At 57.2% G+C, this 15,407-nt stretch overlaps 1 protein-coding gene across 1 annotated transcript; it reads left to right on the plus strand.

The window, feature by feature from the left end:
* Positions 1-9,608: 9,608 nt before the first annotated feature.
* FOXL2 (forkhead box L2) lies at positions 9,609-12,093 on the plus strand. Its single transcript, XM_039557321.1, has one exon. It carries the CDS (start codon positions 9,911-9,913, stop codon positions 10,829-10,831), a length of 921 nt encoding a protein of 306 aa, XP_039413255.1. The 5' UTR covers positions 9,609-9,910; the 3' UTR covers positions 10,832-12,093.
* The last annotated feature ends 3,314 nt before the right edge of the window (positions 12,094-15,407 follow it).

The following is a 15,407-nucleotide window of genomic DNA, read 5'->3' on the forward strand; positions in this document are numbered from 1 at the left end:
TACAGGTCAGTGTAGGGCCTGCTCCTGGGGTGGTGCTCAGGAACATTTCTTCAGGGCTTGCAGCATTAAACGACTGCTGCCTCTCTTTCTTTTTTTGGTGGGTTTTTTTTTGTTTCAATGGGACAATGTCTTCCTTGAAGATCTGTGCTGAAGTGCCCTTCATTCATTGTTTTTAGTGCTTCTTATTGTCAATGTCTTTTACATTTTCAAAGTGAGGTGTCTGACATCAGCAATCACAGTCAGTATTTAGACACATGAGTTCCCATATGCATTTAAAGATCCTGTGTATTACCTAATTCTGAGAAACCACATGTACAAAAATGTGACATGAAATGACTAATGGAGGATCCAATAGCAAGTAAAGCTTTGCTTTATGCCTTCCAGCAATGATGCTGTTTGTAAAATACTTGAATTGTCCAAAAGATGGGTGACATGCTGCTTAAATGCTGTATAATATTCCAGTCATAATATCAACTGTAAGAAGAGTTGTAACTGTTGATTAATTAACTTATTAGGTGAAGCTGAGCCTAATTCTCCTCATTGGAGAACAAGCCATGCATTTAACCTTTGATACACACTGCACATCCTCAGAGCTCTCTCTGGAACGGTGCAGGGATACACAAAGCACTAAAAGCTGGCATCACTCAAGGCAAAAATCTTCTGAAAAAGACACAGCTGAACTCCTTCATTTCCTCTGCCATTGATTTAAGTCAGCTAAAACCAAAGTTTTAAAACATCTAACTGCTGTGCCCTGCCCGTTAAAAATGAAACACAGGAGAATAATAAATTTTAAATTTTTGAACTGTTATTCCAAATATCTGGTGGAGACTTTAGCACGTATTCAGTGCAATACATACTTCCATATTCAGTGGGCAGTGCAAGAGTTCAGCCACACATGAAGCCATCAAACAGAACTGGCTCAGTACAATATTCAGCCATGTAGTACATGTAGTAGCTTTTCTATGCAATTAATGTTCTTTCATGCTTAGTATGAAACACCTACGGCACCAGGCAGATGAAGACTGATACAGAGCTACCTAAGTACTTAATGGGACAAGGGAGAAGTGGGGAGAGAATTATTTTGCAAAAAATTACATTTTGTTGCTAAATAACAGAAGTGATGCTTATATTCTGAACCCTGCTAGGGGTGTCATGGCAATTCTTGTAAGCCCTGAGGGCATTTATCCCCTATCCCACCCTTGCCTGTGGCCAGATTTGTGCAGGAGCTGCTCTGGCAAAGGGCTCTGGGAGATGGGGCTGGATCCTTGCAACTGAGGGTGTCCTTCCACTTTGCCTTCTGCAGGCAGTGCTGGCCACCCTGCCCACCCCGGAGGGAAGGTGTTGGTGTGTCCTGACCCCCAGGCAGAGCTGCTCTGTGTGGCCAGGCTGTGCTGCCTGGCTCTGGCACAACTTCTGGCTTGAACCCTTGGGTCACAGGATGGAATAACTTGTGCATAACCCAGGTTGGACTCGCCTGTGGGGCCTAACTTCTCCTGACAGCTCTTCTCATAATGGGTGTCTCTCTTTTATTTGTTGCAAGGGATAGCTACAAACTGGATGAAAAAAGGAAAACAAATTGAAATTAAATTATATGTAAGTAAACAAACTGTAATAAAATGAGCAGGCTGAACTTTCATCTATATTTCAACTGGATTTGAACCAAGCCCCTTCTGAGAGTCTAAGAAAGTTTGGTTAAATATTTTTTTTGTTTGGTCTGCTCTGCATTTCCTTGCTCTCATTGTGACCAAGAGGAGAAATGCTGGAATACCATGAGCAAGTCTGATATGCTGTTTCTGGCTAGGTCAAAAGTAGGACAAGCTGGAAATGTCATGCAAATTCCCATGTTTGGTAGATTCCCAGTTCAGGTTCGCATACTCAGAAGGTCGGAAAAAGATTGAGATAAACTAAAAGATCTCAAGGTGATTGTGTAGACAAAAATCAACTAGAATTTAGGTGGCCAAGCTTAAACTGAAATATTCAGCTTCTTCAAAGTTTCTGTTCTTGCCATGAAGGGAAATTTAGTCTTTTGGGTTTGCATTGTGCTTACAAGTCCATTGGTTGGCAGGGAGAATTGCAGGGACCTAAGAGGTATCTGAGGATCAGATCAACCTTCCACTGGCACCACCACTTCTATCTCCACTGAGTGTGTGCTTTCAAGTTATGCATCCAAGTTTTGGGGGGAGACTGTATGTAATCTGAAGTTGACTTTGGCTAAAGCTTAGCTCCTTTCCTCCAGAAAGAAGAAAATTTCTTCCATCACATCACTTTTAACCTAATTCTCTAGAGATGGCATGTGGTTTGATCCAACAAAACAGATTTGTTCTCAGATCAAACCTAGTTATTTATCTTGAAATCTTATAATCTTTGTAGAAGCACAGTAGTTACATTTTGAAAGGAAACAAACTTGTGCTTCTAATTGTTTTTAAGTGCAGCATGTACTTGGTAGAGGCACAGCTAGATGTGGGAGGGAATAGCTTGTCCCCACTCAGACTGGGGAGCTTTACAGGTGCAGTTCATGCAGGTGATGCCACGGACTCCTCCTGAACCCTTCAGGTTTTTAAGAGGAGGTAGGTGCTTTTTGTAGGGTGTGGTAGTCCTCCCTTACCATAACTCTGCCCTCTGGATCTGGCAGGGTGTTCTCTGGGTGTTGCAGCCAGGGCTTCTGTTCAACAAGCAGGTGGGGAGAAGCCCATGTGTATAGAGAGTTATTCACAAATTGTTTAGGTAGGTAATATATACACCAATTCCAGATGTGGACTGACTATGTAAAACAAAAGTACCCTATTCCTGGCTGATGTAGCCCCTTCTGCAAGTTCTGGAAGGCCTTGGGACATGGCTACTTAGTTCTAACCAGGTTCAACTGCTTCTGCATTGCTCAGAAATAGAAGAGGAGCATGACGTATGTGGTCATACTGTACATGGCAAAGTCTGAATATATGCATGGATTTTATGTGTCTGTCTGTCGTTGCTCCCAGGGCAGCACCTCCTCTGCAGGAGCCTGCAGAGAGTGGACAGAGAGCACTGGCCATGCCTCACACAAATTCTCAAGGAGCTGCTAATAAAACTTGAATTCTCAGTACACAGACATGCTGCCCAAATTCAGTGGTCTGAGTGAGTCAGCACAAGCTGCTCACTCAAACTAAAATCACCAGAGCTGCAAACATGTGCAAGCATGTCCCCAGCTGGCCGGGTCTGTTGTAGGACTGGAAGCCTCCGGCACAAGACTGAGCAGGAGTATCCCCAAAAACTCCCACAGCAAAGTGCTTCCAGAATGGACACAGCTAAGTAACAGTCAAGTGCCAGAGCTTACTTCAGCCCCAAGCCTGTGGTACCAGCTCTCCAGACTGAAACTTTGCTAGTACAACTGTCTCTCTAAAAGGGCCTTTGTCAGCAAAGTTGCATCAGGTGAGGAACTGTTCTTCTCCCCATCACTAACAATCCACTTACGTTGTTATACTGTGGTGGTGGATCTCTGTCTCCTAAATTTAGGCATTTCAACTTCTAACCGGAATAACTTTTTCAAATATTGTTGCTTCAATGCAGTAACAGACCCTTTATGAAAACAGACTTGGGTAGATTATATGAGTTCGGAGAGCATCATGGCTATAGTTTGGGACCCACATTCTCAGAGAAGTAATAGAAAACAAATTTTCTTTGAAGTCTGTAGGTTGGTTAGAAGAATTTTTCTTGAAGTCTCTTTTTTTCAAAAAAATCTGAAATTTTTATAGTTTTCCTTGCTTGAATACTTAGCTAAGCACTTTTTCAAATGGTCTAAAAAAGCACGCAGAATTTTTTATTACCTAAAAACAATCTGTTAAGCCATGTATCTCTGCAGCAACAATGGGAGACACCTGCTTTGGCTCTAATTTTGTTGTACAATGCTATTAATTTGCAGCTTCAGGGTGATCTGGACATGAGTGGACTTGTATTGTTTGGGTTTTTCATCCTTCTTTTTCTTTCCCCCTCCCCATGCTTTGTAGAAAAAATAAGCATCAATTTTGAAGTGCTAGAAAGAGCAGCTTGCTTTTGAGGTTGTCAGACTGATACAAACGATCTTTGCTTCAAGCTTCCTAAAAAGACATAATTTCTACTCTGTCTAAAAAGCAGAGGCTGCCTTGTTTGTTTTTATTTGCAGCATTCGGCAGCATTGCTGTAGGCCACTAACTGCAGGATGGCAGTAACACAGGATTATCCTGCAGAGCCGTAACTAGCGAATCCATAACAGCCAACCTGAACTCTGCTGTGGGCTGCCATTTAATACCACAAGAAACTGTTTGCATTTCATCATGTAACCGGTTGTGTGAATTCAAGAAAGGCTGTGTTTTCAGATGAAAGAAAGGAACTACCAAATGGTGGAGTGAAATACAGAGTTTGTTTTCCTGTAGGCCTGTTCTCTAAGCATAAACAAATATACTGTAGTGAAGACTCAGGCTCAGGCTACAGAAGAGAAGCTGAGTAGAGGAGAGATAGGAAGCAGGATTAGATGAGGGAAAAGGGCTAGGGCTGTCTTTTCTCGTGAGATAGATTTCTTTGATATCAAGGCAACAGGAACAGGCTCAAAATTAAATGGGATCATGAAAATATCTTCATAGTATCAGCTGAAGGGGGAAATCTGCTCTCCTGATCCTAAAACCTTTCACTCCCATTGGATTTAGTAGAGAATTGAGCCCATTTGTGACTCTTCCCCTCAGGCTCTGTTAGATGGGCTTTTATTCAATGTGATTGCAGTCCAGATTATAATAAAGTTGCTCTGTTCCTCATGAAGCTCACATTATGGATGTACAGCCATCATGGTCTATGCATTGCTTAGTTTTTTCCTGTAAAAACAGAAATCCTTGTACAGCTGGGAGCTTGTAAAAACAAGCCTAAAGCTACCAAAATTTTTAGCTGTACAGCATAAATGAGAAACTAAATTCTCCACTGCAAAACATATACACATACCTATATATGCTCCGGGTTTTGACAATGAAACTCATTCATGCAGAAGAAGACACTTTCCAGGTGAATATTTCCTTGTTCTGGCATTACACACTGAGTAATGTAATTAAAGAGCATTTATGAAATGTTCAGGACTGTGCTGCTGGGAATTCTAAACAGAGGGGAAAGTGGAATTGTGTGTGTTTGTGGTGTCCCTAGATGAGCGAGGTGATTTGCAGGCCAAGTGAGAGGTGAGATTTTGAAACTGCAAGCTTTTTCAAGCCAGAGCTTAGGGTCTAAAGGTAGTGACACGCACGCAGTTTCGTCTCACATAATGGTTGCGTTGAGGTTGGAAAGGTTTTATTCCTGGTAGTCGGTGCTGTGCCGATAAAAACACCTCCGGATTCGAGCCCTGCCTCTTGTTGTCATTTAGAAAGAGAGCGAAACGGGCTCTGGAAAGGAAGCGGGGCGGCTGCGGACACGGCCCGGCCCGGCCCGGCCCGGCCCGAGCTGCCTGCGGGCTCCGGGACTGGAGCTGCCGCGTCCCGGGGCACCTCCGCTCCCTCCACCCGCGGGGACACAGAGCTCCCGCGCGTCGGTAATGCAGGAAAACGCCCCCGTCTCAGCCTTTTAATAGATTAAATTTGATGAATTTTCATTGAGGCCAGAATATTTTATTTCCCGCAGTACATTTCGTTAACTCTCATGAGCGCCGTGGTGCGAGACAGACCCGCGCATGCCGCGTTTAACGTGTAGCCTATTTTTCCTGGGTTTGTTTTGGGGAGAAATACTCCACGATCTTAAAGACCAGTAGTACCTGGGAAAACAAGATTTTAAAAAAAAAGAAAAAAAGAAGAAGAAGAAGGAATAAACTAGGAATACTTGAAACGGTAGCCTGGTGACTGCCCTGTCCCGGTCGCTTTGCGGGCTGTGCCGAGGGAAGGAGAACTGCTGGGGGGACGGAGCGGGGACCGAGAGCGCCCAGCCCTGCCCGGCTCCCGGAGCCCCGCGCCGCGGCCGATCCCGTTCCTCAGGGAAACGGGACTCGGAACAAGGCGCACCTGGGGCCGCTTTTACATCCGTGACCGTGTCGTTGCTACGTGAACCGAATTAGTGCGGGTTAGTGTAGGTACGGCCCCAGTGTGCTGCGGGCTCGAGCGGTCCCGAAAGGTGCGTCCTTACAGGGCACCAACCGTGTGTTCGTCCCCGGGAGCCGAGGCGCGGCGGGACAGCAGAACGGAGCAGGAGCCACAGGACTGACAACGGGGCTGTGCCGCCTGTCCCCTTCTGGGTCTCGATGCGGGAGGCGAGAGCCCTGCCCCGATGCCTTCAGGCGGCGGCTGCGCTGGCCGAACGGGAGCGGGACTCTCCGAGCCAGGGGCGGACCGGCGCTCCCCGCCGGACACGTTTTCTCGCCAAGAGGAGAGGAAGAAAAACAACCTTTGGGAGAGGAAGGCTGCCGCATTTTCAAACAAACCGACCCCAGACCTTCCAGGTTCTGCTGCCTGAAGACGGTGAGTAGAAAAAAAACCCCAAACCACTCGGGCTACTCGAGTCTTATCAGCGCTTCAGCTGAAGGCACGGCTTTCGTGGGAATCCTCGTCCGGGCTGCCGGGGCCAGACGTGGGGGTGGCGCCGTGCCCCGTGTCCCCGCGGCGGAGACTCCCGCCGCTCGCCGTGCCCCCGCTCCGCTCGGCGCTTCCACCCGCGCGAACGGGCTCAGCGCTGCCGGGGCCGCAGCGGGGGCTCTCGTGCTCTATTCGGGAAGGAGGACCCGGTCCGGCTCGGTAGCGGCGAATCCCCAATTTGCAGCGTCTCTCGGGTCGCCTCTTAGCGGGGTTGCGCGGCCGGGACTGAGTCCCGCTCTGCCCGCCTCCCTCCCAGCTTCCCTGCACCGGGGCCGGGCTGTGGCCGGGGCTGTTCTGCCCTCGTGTGAAGAAAGTGAGAGCCCTTTCCCCGCCGCCCGTCAGCGTCCCGCCGCAGCAAGCCGGGATACGGGCATCGGCACCGTGAGCCCCCCTCCATGGCTAATTCCCCTCCTGCTTCCTCTACCCCCGCGAGCGGCTGCAGGACCGGGCCGGGAGCGGCTCCGCTGGCTCCTTCTGCTCTCGCCTTCTCCGGGTTTGTCCGACTGCTGCCCGGCCCCGGGAGCGGCGGCGGGCGGGGCGCGGGCTCAGCCGGGCACACCGACAGATCGGGCCGCTCCCCGGGGCCGTGCCGGGATCCCCGCTCCTTCTCCCGGAAAGGGCTCTCCGCGCTCCTCTGCTGGCTGCCCATTCCCGTTACTTGCATTCCCCTCGCTGCGACATTTCTGTGGGTGCCGATAAACCCTCAGCTCTCCGATTAACCGCAGCTACAGTGTGCAGCTGCCAGGGGCGTGTTCCTACGTTTTCAGGTAGTTCTTTCATGTCCCAAAAAGGGCTTAATTAGGAGAGGGGAGAGGCCGACAGCCACTGCCTGCCCTTGTGTCAAACGTTCCAATAGCCGCACACGGGGCTGCGCGCTCACCTTTGCTGCTCGGCCCGATCGCCGCTCCCAGCGCTGGGCTGAGCTCCTGCCCTGGTGTTCATCCGAAATCCCCTTTGGTGGGGCTGTCAAAAAAAACCAAACAAGACCCTCGGATGTGAAATGTCCTTTGAGAGCAAGCGAGCCCTGCTAAGGAGTTACGCGCCCGGCTTAGGAGTGAGAAGGGAGGAATGTGCCATTTGGCGGAGGTGATGACACACGCAGCAGTGCTGTTACACCTGCACCGGCCCTCACCGCGGAAATGCCTGCGAGGGGGAGCGCCGGGAGCAGCATGGGTGGCCGGCAGAAAGAAGCTCGCCCCGGCCCTGGGGAGCCCGGCAGCCCCGGCCCCGACGGCGGGGCACAGCTGGCTCCGGCTGCTGCTTCGCCCTGCGCGGAGCGAGCCGCCGGGGAGCCGCCAGGGGCTGCCCAGGGAGAGGAACCCTGGAGAGGGTCTCTCCTGTGGGCCTCATCCCTTCGCCGTTTCGTTTGTGCGCGTTAGGGGGGTGCCTGGGGGCGGCGTGCGCTGCTCCGCGGCTGGGTGCGGAAATAGACGGGCCTCCTTTCTGTGACCGAAATCATGCAGCCCGGGTTTTGGGGCATACATTCCTCCGCCGACAGAGGATAAGGGATTCGTTATATAGCTCTAGGCGAAGATGCAGAAACGTGTTTTAATCAAGACATATAGAAATATGTAATTTTATATATTTATATATCTATATAAATCTAATAGTTCCTCGAAGACCTAATTTATTTCTCGGTTAAAATACGTTTCTATATCTTCGACTGCCTTTACCCGCAATTAGTCTGTCTCGGGTAGGGGAGCAGGGACCCGTGGCCGGACAGAGGAACTAGAAACCCGCGCATGGGCCACCGAAGCCCTGGGCGCCCCGACGGGAGATGCCGGCTGCCCCGGGCATGCACGTTCGGGAGCTGCCAGCCCCCGGGTTCACGCTTGGTTACGAGAATTGATGTCGAACTTAAAATCATCAGGACAGGGAACATCGTGCGAGGCGGTTCACGTGCAAGAAAGGCAGGAGCGAGTCTGAGGGCCATGAGCTGCCGGCCGGCAGAGCTGCGGGCGCCGAGGTGAGCGTGCAGCTGCTCCCAGGGCCGCTTCTGGCCAGCCCGAATTGTGCTTGAGTACGGGCGGGGAGGCCAGGTCCTGCGGAGCCGTGCCGGCAGCAGCGGGCTCACTGCAGCGCCGCGCCCCGGGGCCCAGCGAGGCCGCGGCCGGGCAGCGCAGGTGAACCCGGCCCTGCGGAGTTCGGCCCGCTTCTTGCGGCTGCCGGCGGGCTCCTTGTCTGGTGGAAAGGCTCGGGGGTCAAACAGGGCTGGTCTGCCCCGCTCCCGGGATAGGGCTGAAACCAGTGCAAAGTGTCGCCTGCACGCCGCTGCACCCGTGCCTGAGCAGCCCCGTGGCAGTGGTTTGTTACAACACGACAGCTCTTGTGCTCGGGCCAGCTGACACTGCCTGTTTGCTGCTCGGGGAGGCTCTACCTGAAGGCAAGAAAGGGGAAGGAGAGGGGAATGTCGGTGCCACATACGCTACTCCAGGAACCGTGTGAAATAAGCCGAAGCTCTCCAGGCGAAGGAGCAGGAAAGCTGCCCAGCGTGTCATCCCCCGTCTCGCCACCCTGCCCCGGCCCTTGAGGCGCCTGTCAGCCCCGCAGCCGCGCTGGGGGCCAGAGTGTACTTTGCGGGGGGGGAGAAGGGGCCACCCGACACCTTTTTCTTTCTGCCTCCTACAAATAAGAGTTGCAAGAATCGACTTGCAGGGAGCGGCAACAGCCTCCTTGTGCTCCTCGGGCGCGATCGGTTGGCGGGGCCCGCGGCCAAGACATATAAACGCGACCGCGTGTGCGGCTGGACGTGTGACAAGCCGCCGTGGCAGGCGAGCGCCGCGGGCACACCCCTTCGCACCCAGCGCCTCCAGCGCGACCCCGCGCCGGGCGGGAGGGGAGCGCAGCGCCGCCGGCCCCGGCGGGCTCCGGGGTGGGTGGCGGAGGCTCGCCCAGCGCCCCCGGACACCGCCCCCCGCCTCCCCCCGCCCCCGGCGGCGCGGCTGAGCCGGGGCGGTTCCGCGCCGCTCCGCGGGGCCACGTCGGGCCGCGTGTGCGCGGGGCTGAGCGCGGCGCCGTGACTGCAGGGTGAACTCGGCCGTGCCCAGCGGCTCGGCGGCGATAGGGGAGCGGGCTCCTGACGAAAGCGGAACTCGGCCGGGCCCATACAAATCAGAAAAGAGCCCGGCCGCCGCGGCAGAGGGGAGCGGAGCCCGCGGGGGCAGGGACGCCGCCGCCGCCGTGCTGCACGGATCAGCGGCGCCGCGAGAGGCGCCTCCCGATCTCCGTCCGGGTCCCGGCTTCGACTCCGGCTTCAGCCCCGTCTCGGCGAGCGCGGAGCGGGACGGCCGCCAGCAGCGGGCTCCGTGCAGCGGGCAGCGCTCCGCACCGCGCGGCGCTGCGCCGGGCGGCGGGCGCGGGGCACCATGATGAGCAACTATCCGGACGGCGAGGAGGACACGGTGGCGCTGCTGGCTCATGACACCAGCGGCAGCAAGGAGCCGGATCGGGGCAAGGAGGAGCTGAGCGCAGACAAGGGCCCCGAGAAGCCGGACCCCTCGCAGAAGCCCCCCTATTCCTACGTGGCCCTGATTGCCATGGCCATTCGGGAGAGTGCGGAGAAGAGGCTGACGCTGTCCGGGATCTACCAGTACATCATCAGCAAGTTCCCTTTCTACGAGAAGAACAAGAAAGGCTGGCAGAACAGCATCCGCCACAACCTCAGCCTCAACGAGTGCTTCATCAAGGTGCCCCGGGAGGGCGGCGGCGAGCGCAAGGGCAACTACTGGACCCTGGACCCCGCCTGCGAGGACATGTTCGAGAAGGGCAACTACCGCAGGAGACGAAGGATGAAACGGCCTTTCCGGCCGCCTCCGACCCACTTCCAGCCTGGCAAGACCCTCTTCAGCCCCGACAGCTACGGCTACCTGTCCCCGCCCAAGTACTTGCAGTCCACCTTCATGAACAACTCGTGGCCGCTGGCGCAGCCCCCCGCGCCCATGCCCTACACGTCCTGCCAGATGTCTGGTGGGAACGTCAGCCCCGTCAATGTGAAAGGACTCTCGGGCCCGGCATCCTACAGCCCCTACTCGCGGGTGCAGAGCATGGCGCTGCCCAGCATGGTGAACTCCTACAACGGCATGGGCCACCACCACCACCACCCGCACGCCCACCATCCCCAGCAGCTCAGCCCGGCCAGCCCCGCGCCGCCCGCGGCCCCCGGCGGCAAACGGAGCCGGCCTCCAGTTTGCCTGCGCCCGTCAGCCGCCGAGCTGTCCATGATGCACTGTTCTTACTGGGAGCACGACAGCAAACACAGCACCCTGCACTCCCGCATAGACATCTAGGGAGGCTCCGGCCAGCCGCCGTCACAGAAATGCACCGGCCCCGCTGCCCCTCTCCTGCCCCGCCGCGTTCCCCTGCGCTCCGTGTCTCTCCTCCTCGTCTCTAGCCACGGACTTCCCTCTCTCTGTGCCCAAACTCTCGCGGTGGGGAAATAGCAGCCTTGCCCCGCGTGTAGTGTCAGTGTAGGAGCCGTCCCTCCGTGAGAAGAAGGCAGTGTAAGTGTGGGGGCTTCCCCGCGGGGCTGCGCCGGGCAGCGGCGGCTGGGCCGCCTGTCTCCGGGCGAGCGGGGATTCACCGGGAGTTTCTCCGCTCGTGTGTGTGTGTGTTTGTGAGTTGTTGGGTTTGGTGGGGGTTTTTTGTTTTGGGTTTGTTTGGTTTCGTTTTTGTTTTTTGTTTTTGTTGCTTTTTGGGGGGGAAGCATCTAATTAAAAATTGGCTGTTCAGCCCTCAAAATTATGCTTCTTTGTAATTCGGCCGTAATCTTTTCGGGCTCAGCCATGGGGAGAGTAAAGTGGAGTCTGTAAATAGCGGAGGCGTTTTCACGCGTGCGGTGCGAGGCTGGCGGGGCCTAGACACTACTGTGTGCCCGCGGTGTTCGTCCTCCTTCTTCTCTTCATCCCCTCTGTCTTCTTCCTCGCTCTGCAAAGCACTGCGCTTCTTCCGAGCTGTGGCTTTTCGTTAAAATAGTACTTAACGTGGGGACTGCTGTAACAGCAGATGTGCGATATTGCTGGTTAATAGAAACCAACAAACAAAACCCGCCAGGGTCACTCGTGAAACATTTCGGCAGTGGTAAATATATTTTTAAAGGAGACAATGTCCTCTGAGGTCTTAAAAGTAATTTTATACATGTCTAAAAAAGTATTTTGATGTTATTAAAAAAAAAAAAGAGGTGCTTTCCTGTAAATTGGAATATTTTTCCGTGTGCATATTATTATTAATAATGAAAGTTTAAACTATCTTCAGGTTTTTTGCCCCCAAACCTGGCCCAAAATGGATTTTCCGGTAGGTTCTGCTTTTGAATGCTTACCCTTTTTCTTAAAAGATTTTGATCCTTCAATTTTACATAGATTCATGTGGGGGGAAAAAAATAGCGATTTTAAAACAGGGGCCAGTTCATAGCGATTTTGTAAATGTTTGTGTAAACTGATAGATGCTGTGGCATAGTACCATTTTGGGACCAACTTTTCTAGAATGAACTAGCACTTTCATTGTACTTTCTAGCATTGTAAAGTCTCCAATAAAATGCCTTTCCTTCTTTCCATATCGTTTTATTTCACTCCGCTCCTCCGCGCTCGGGATCGGGAAGAGGCAGCGGAGAACGGGGCGGGCGCTGTGTGCCGGGGCCGCTCCGGGCTGCGGGCAGCGCTCCCGGCCCGCAGCTGCAGCGCTCCCCGGCGCATCGCACGGCCGCTCGGCTGCGGGAACCCGCGGGCAGTGCTGGGCACTCCATCGGCTCCGTCAGGCACCGGCGGAGAGCTCCGGGGGCTCGGGGCTGTCTCGGCGGCGGCCGAGAAGGTGCGGGGACCGTTGCGTTGGTTCCGCGGGCGTGCGGGGCGGGCGGGCCTGGGAGCGCCTCCGCTCTGGGACGCAGGAGGCTGCCGGCACCTCGCCCGTGTGCCTGGCCCGGGGTGCCGGCGGCAGAGGCCTCCGGGCAGTGCCTGGGGCTGTGCCGGACCCTGGCTCCGCTTTCGTTTCTTCCCCGCGTGCTCGGAGCCGTGGTCCTGGAAGGAGAAGAGCGGTCCCGTGTCGCCCCGAGCCCGGCCCCGTCCGGGCCCGGGCCGGTGACGGAGCCGGGAGCCGCAGGCGGGTGTCTCTTTCCTCGCCGGGCCGGTGGCTGCGGCAGCGGCCTGGGCCTCGCTTCTAAACCCGCCCGTCCTCGTAGGCAGCGGCCCTTGCGCGGGCGCCTGGCGGTCAGGAGAGGATGGGTCAGGCAGGACGACCCCCGCCCGGTGCCGGCCCGGCATGTAGTGGGTCCCCTTAGACTCCGGCCTGGCCAGGCCTGCAGCTCCGCGGCAGCAGCGGGGATGCTGGCGTTCGCTTCCCGGGCCGCGCGGGCAGCTCGCTGCCCCGGACACGGCTGCCAGGGGTGAAATCCGGTAACGGGGCTGAGCACTCCGCGCCCGCTGCCAGGGGCCTGGCACTTGCCCTTGCCCGGCTGCCTGACGCTCTCCCTTTCTGTCAGGGCCTGCTTCCCTGCACGGCAGGAAGCGGCAGCCTCCAGCCCAGCCACAGAAAGCACTGGGAGACGTGGAGACTGGTCGCCTCTCCGCCGCTCGGCGGGCACGGCCAGGCCAGAAGGGCTCCGGGGAACCCGCCGGGCCATCGCGGAGGCCCTGCTGTGCCCTCTGGCCCCGCTCCCCAGGCGGGGAGGGCGGGAGGGCGCTGGGAGCGTTGGTGCGGCCGAGGGGCTCCGCTCCCGGGCGGACAGAGACGCACAAGGGGTGCAGAAAGCGGGGCACGGGAGCTGGGGGCCGAGTGGCTGCCCCGGGCACAGGGAGGGGCGAACCGAGCCTGGCCTCTGCACGAACACCGATGTAACGGGAGGCCGAAGGCCGAAGCGGGGATGCCAGAGCGCATGGGACACGGCCGGGACTCACGCCGTTGCCAGCTGTGGCTCTGCGGGAGCGACGCGCTCCTCTGTGCCTCTGACCTGCCCGGGGCCCCCGCGTGGGAGCGGGCGGTGGAGGGGCGAGGTAGCACCGCTCACAGGCACCGAGGATCGCAGCTTTCCACCGGAGGGCTCAAGGCCTTGGCTGCTTGTTCCTTATTAGATAGGTACTGCGAATACCGCTACTTTCCTCCGGGGTACTTGAGGCCACAAGGGAAACTCCCGCCACCGGAGGTGGGCACGGGGCGAAGGGAGGGCGGGACCACCTTCCCCGACCCCCGCACAGACCCACCGGCGCCTCCCTGGGCTCCTTCCTGGGCTTTGCCGTCTCTTGGCCTGAAGCAAAGGCTGAAGCGCCTTTGGCACACTCCCGGGAACCGGTGGGGCTCGCCAGCTTTGAGTGAAGCTATACCTGACCATGCCAGGTGCAGGGAGAGGAGGCAGCAGGCCGGGACCGGGCAGGGACGTGCGGCCCCTGGGGCTATTCCAGTTCCCGAGCGGTGTCCACCCAGGTCCCACTGTGCTTCACCAGCGACCGGTTGAACCCATAGAGAGAGGCAGGGAACCGCGTGTTTGGGAGAGAAGCAGGCCGGCAGGGCCGTGAGGCCGCTCTCCCTGCCAGGCTGGGGGCCTGTCCGTCTGCCGGGCTCCCTGTGCCCGGCCCGGGCTCTGCTCTCCTTCGCCCCGGGCCCCCGCGCCGCTCCCGGGCGGCTGTAGGATGTTTTCACGATCGTTTTCTGTGTTTTATAAACAGAGACTGCACTGAATGTAAACTCGCAGGGAAATCACGGCGAGAGCCCGGCCGCCGTCCCGGGCTGGCCTGGCCGCGCTCGCCGGGTGCTGTCGGGCGGCGGCCCGAGGCAGGGCTGGTCCTGCCGGCAGCAGCTCGGCCTCTGCCACTGCCGGGAGCGGCCGGGCCTCCCGTTCAGTCCCGCCGGCCTTGGGAGGGGGGCGGCCGTCATCTCCCTGCATGCTGGTGCTTGCCTGGGCAGCGGGCACCGGCCCCTGGGGAGCCGCCGCGAACCGTGCTGTGCGCTGCCGAGCACCTAGGCGCCGTCCCGCAGGGACCGCATATCCCGTACGAGCTCTGCCTCCCCGCGGGCCCGCGCCCAGCCCGCTGGGCAGTCCGGGTGATGTGTAGGATAGGGCCGCACCCCGGGACAGTGGAACTTGGGACGTCAGGGGCTGAGCGGGAGCGGGGGTCTGTACAGACCCCTTTGCAGTCAGCTCCGTGGGGATGAACACCGCCAGAGGACCAAGGGGTGCCCACGGTAGCTCAGCATTCCCTTGCCCCGGGCCGCCGCGTCACCTCCTCCCGCGGCTCCCACCTGTCCCCGGCCGCGCCGCCGCCCAGCCCCGCCGGCCCCTTACAAAATCAGGCGGCCGAGCGCCGTACTCTTGGCAAGCCCTGGGTTTGCGCGTTGTGTAAGGTCTTTCCCCGTTATATAAATGACGGCAGGAGGAATGCACCACGGAGCGGGACGCGCTCCCCGGGACAGCACCTTGGCGCAGAGCCTCCTCTGGTCCCGGGGCCGCCGCCCGCCGCGGGGCTGCTCCGGGGGCCAGAGCCAGGGAAGGGGGGCTCAGGGCTGCTGAGCCGCCGCCGCTGCCCTTTCGGAGCGGCCCCGGGTTTATGCAACGCTGGCGAGAGATGAAAGCAGAAGAGCGAGGGGTGTTTTCTCCCTGCCGGAGCGGGCGTGGAAGCAGCCTGCCTCTGTCGGGGAAGGACAGAGTTGGATCCCCGAGGCTGAGCGGACTCCCAGCGCCCCTCTGCTGCTCCAGCACCCGGGGCAGTGCCAGCTCCGGGGAATGTTTTGCGACCGCAGCTTTCTCTTCCTCTCCGGTCCTTTGCGCAGGCCACAAAGGTCCTTTGAAGCCCTGGCCGGGCTCGGAAGGTGCCAAAGCCCTGGGCGCCGGGAGCGCTCCCCGGCGACACGGCACAGCACGGCACGGCACGGCACGGGTGC

Source organism: Corvus cornix, chromosome 9, assembly GCF_000738735.6.
Source record: "Corvus cornix cornix isolate S_Up_H32 chromosome 9, ASM73873v5, whole genome shotgun sequence".
In the NCBI taxonomy this organism is placed as follows: Eukaryota; Metazoa; Chordata; class Aves; order Passeriformes; family Corvidae; genus Corvus; species Corvus cornix.

Excerpts from the sequence above, each read along its gene's own strand:
- FOXL2 (XM_039557321.1), top strand. The coding sequence starts at position 9,911 with ATGATGAGCAACTATCCGGACGGCGAGGAGGACACGGTGGCGCTGCTG.